Raw genomic sequence first — 3,740 nt, 5'->3', positions numbered from 1 at the left:
AAAGATTCTTTCTTATTGTCGTGGGCTCATTTGCAATCACTACAAAAACTAATGATATCTTCCTCAGAAAAATTCAATACTAATTTTTTTCAGCAGTATAATATTTTTTTAAACACATATTGAAATTATACTCATTGCTTGAAGCTTAGGGACATGTAATGCATTCTTTCTCCACACGTAGCTCCTCCTCCTTACTTCTGGCCATTATGTAGTATAATAGTATTTAGAGAGCCCCTTTTATCTGGACGTGGTTTAAAATTTTATTTTATAACATTCAATAAAAATTGACGTATCAGATAAAAACACTAAATATAATGGAGATAAAGCACCGTATCTTTAATTTAAATCAATTTCATTGACTTTTTCATTCATTATAATTCAACGCCGACCACCTACCATCAAGCCCTCTACCCCACCTATGAGCCATTAACATAGGAGTCTCTAGAACCAATTAAGACGGGTGACTTTGATGGTTTTATCAATTCGTATTTTGTCAAGAGAAAAAAAAAATTATTTGGTGTAAAGAGTTATATTACTTTTTTAGTGTTTCAAGTTGATGTGTCTGCTTCCAATTGGAGAATGCAAAACACCCATTTATAGTTTACACCACGACCTGATTGAAGTTATTCTCCAATATTTTTTTCACCATATAATTATTTCATAATGCTGACATGGCAGACCTAACGAATCATTGTTAAATAAAACAAATCTAATAGTTAGTTGGGTATGGCACACCAGTATTATAAAATAATTGTGAGATAAAAATATAAAAAAGTAAATGTTAGTTTTTTCTTTGTTCTTTCCGTCCACCCAATGATGACATTGGACATCACAAACCAATGAACCCATCTACCAAGCTGGCTAAATTATGTAGGATATAATAGAAGGAAGCAATTGTACCACCAACCAAGATACAAAAACTGCAATATGATATTGGATTGGCTATGAATGGATGAATGGATCCGGGTTGGGCATTGAGTGGGTTAATGGGTCAGGTTAGATTCTGCCAGGTGTGCAGAAAATTTGGTTGAGATGCATGAATGTATCATGTATGGTATGGTATGAAATGAATGATGATATATTAAAAGGGAAGAGAGGGGGGGAGAAGATGGATGGATGGGCATGGGAGGCAAATCTTAAAAGGGAATCAAAAGAAATTGCCCTCTCTTTTGCCAAATTGCCACCACTCTCCCCCACCTGCTCAAGATATGGTAAGCGCCACATGATTTCACACCCAAGGGAAAAGGCACCTCTGCTGACCTCACCTGTATCTCTTGGGGGATTTTCCTGGCCCCACTCTTCTTTGCCCCCCTTACCCACCTCCCCCACATCCCCTCTCTCTATCTCATTTCATTTCCCCTTTTGTATTTCTCTTTTATTTCTCCCTCTTTTACTATAAATGAACCCCAGCTCCCCCTCATCTTAAAAAAATATTCACAAGGATTTTTCTGGGTTTTATTTTTTTTTATTCTTTTATTATTACTATTATTATTATTTGTTTTTTTATTTTTATTTTTTATTTTAAGTTGCTTATTTTGCCTTCCTTTGGTTGCCCTGGAATTCAAAATAAACTTGGACAAATTTTACAAGATTTGGGAAGAAATCCGGTCGGATCTTGCTTTGTGGGTCTTATTTCAATAAAAAGCTCTTCTTCTTAGTTTCTCCACCTCCCATAGGTTTCACAAATCAGACTTAAGAGAGACAACAGAAAACAGAGTTTCTCTGGATCCCCTGCTTTTTAATTGGCGCAATGGGCATGGCTACCGAGACCCAGTTTCATGTTTTGGCTGTTGATGACAGCCTCATAGATAGAAAGCTGATTGAGAAGCTCCTCAAGACCTCATCATATCAAGGTTGGCCAAAGTTTCACAAGAATTCTTTGTAATTCATCCATATTTCATGGGCCATTGTTTCTTGGATCAACTTTTGCATTTATATCGATTGGTTTTGGTTGCTTTTCTTACACCTTTTTTTCTTTTTCATGCCAGTTACTACAGTTGATTCTGGTACTAAGGCTCTAGAATTTCTGGGTTTGCATGAAGATGACCAAAGCAACCCAAATACATCCTCTGTTTTCCCAAACAATCATCAGGTATGAAATGATTCATTTTAGTCCTCTCTGTGGGTGTCTGAGATTCCCTGCCTTTTTTTTCTTCTTATTTTTCCAGTTTATCTGAATTTCTTTGTTTTTTTGTGTTTCTCCAGGAAGTGGAAGTGAATCTTATTATTACAGATTACTGTATGCCTGGCATGACAGGCTATGATTTGCTCAGGAAAATCAAGGTGAGCTTTGGTTTCTATTGTTTTGTCTTCTTCCTCTTCCACCATGATATTCCTAATTCCCCCACCCTTTTTTTCTCAACCTTTTCCCCATTGATATCATTTTTTCTTTCACAAAACATCAGTGCGTGTCAAAACTTTCCAAACTAAAGTATCTGCATTCCAAATTGATATGCTTTATTTTTCAAGTTTCCCATCTGGGTCCTTTTGTCACCACTTGTTCAAAGAAAATCTCTGGGAATATTTTCCCAACCACTTTTGATCCAAACAAATCAGGTCCAAGATGTTGAAAAGATTTTTATTTGACCTCACATCACATGGGTCTCTTTCTCATGTCATCCATGACAATGTCTGTGTGGTGTGCATGAGAACCATAAAAAGTTAAAAACCATGAAGACCCAAGAAATTTACAGGATTTTCTCTGATTTTGCAGGAGTCTTCATCCCTGAGAAACATCCCAGTGGTGATTATGTCATCTGAGAATGTGCCTTCAAGAATCAACAGGTAATAATAGAGGAGGATGATTGATTCATAATTTTCTTTTCTGGGTGTCTGAGAAATTTGATTTCTGAGATAAAATAATTTTCAACAGATGCTTGGAAGAAGGAGCAGAAGAGTTTTTCTTGAAGCCAGTCAGATTATCAGATGTGAATAGGCTTAAGCCCCATATAATGAAAACAAAATTGAAGGATCATGTTATTATTTCAACAGATCAAAAACAAGAAAACGAAGAAGAAGATGATGATGATGAATCAGGGAAACCAGTTCTTCAATCACAAGAAGAACACCAGCAGCGCCAACAACAACAACATCAGCAGCAACAACAACAACACCACCACCAACATAGCAATAGTAACAAGAGGAAGGCCATGGAAGAAGGGCTTTCACCTGATAGAACTAGACCCAGATACAATGGCGTCACCACAGTGGTCTGATGATTAATCATGAAAATAATTTTCCCATTTTATCTGAACAATGTAATTTTATAATTTTTCTTTTCTTTTTTTTTTTAATCTTAAACTTTGCGCTGGTTAATACAGGGCCCAATAGGAGTGTAGAGAGAGTTGTTTCATGTATACATTTTACATGGAAATATTTTAATCCAATTTTGTTCTACTAATTATAACCAAAAAAAAAAAAAACCGATTAAAATGCACTCCGCATCTCAAAAAATGTGAGATCACCGGAGCTTGTAGAACATTAATAGATTTTTTTTTTTTTTTTTGGTACATGACAAATAAAGGCACATGGATTTGAATCCAATCTAGCCCTTCAATTGATAAGGAAATTGATGTCGCGTTTTGCTTTTTGAAGCCGTCTTTCTCACTCCCTCTTCAAGTTTTAGAGTCTGTTTGATATTTCGTTTGAGAAATAGAGTTTTTAAATTAAAATGAGTTTTTGGATAAAAATTTTATTTTTAAATTTTTGTCTAAAGTGCGTTTTGGCCATTTTTAGGCTTT

General features: G+C 35.4%; 1 protein-coding gene across 1 annotated transcript; it reads left to right on the top strand.

Annotated features, from left to right (window-relative positions):
* Positions 1-1,402: 1,402 nt before the first annotated feature.
* On the top strand, positions 1,403-3,400 carry LOC132191892 (two-component response regulator ORR9-like). Its single transcript, XM_059607015.1, has 5 exons — positions 1,403-1,853; positions 1,989-2,092; positions 2,206-2,283; positions 2,714-2,784; positions 2,873-3,400. Exons 1-5 carry the CDS (start codon positions 1,751-1,753, stop codon positions 3,213-3,215), a joined length of 699 nt encoding a protein of 232 aa, XP_059462998.1. The 5' UTR covers positions 1,403-1,750; the 3' UTR covers positions 3,216-3,400.
* Positions 3,401-3,740: the final 340 nt, after the last annotated feature.

Source organism: Corylus avellana, chromosome ca9 (assembly GCF_901000735.1).
Source record: "Corylus avellana chromosome ca9, CavTom2PMs-1.0".
Taxonomy (NCBI): Eukaryota; Viridiplantae; Streptophyta; class Magnoliopsida; order Fagales; family Betulaceae; genus Corylus; species Corylus avellana.
The sequence above is the reverse complement of the archived record's forward strand: the minus strand, read 5'-3'. Positions and strand labels throughout refer to the sequence as shown.

Excerpts from the sequence above, each read along its gene's own strand:
- LOC132191892 (XM_059607015.1), top strand. The coding sequence starts at position 1,751 with ATGGGCATGGCTACCGAGACCCAGTTTCATGTTTTGGCTGTTGATGAC. Across the intron at positions 1,854-1,988 it reads CAAGACCTCATCATATCAAG|TTACTACAGTTGATTCTGGT; the intron begins GTTGGCCAAAGT and ends TTTTCATGCCAG. Across the intron at positions 2,284-2,713 it reads ATTTGCTCAGGAAAATCAAG|GAGTCTTCATCCCTGAGAAA; the intron begins GTGAGCTTTGGT and ends CTGATTTTGCAG.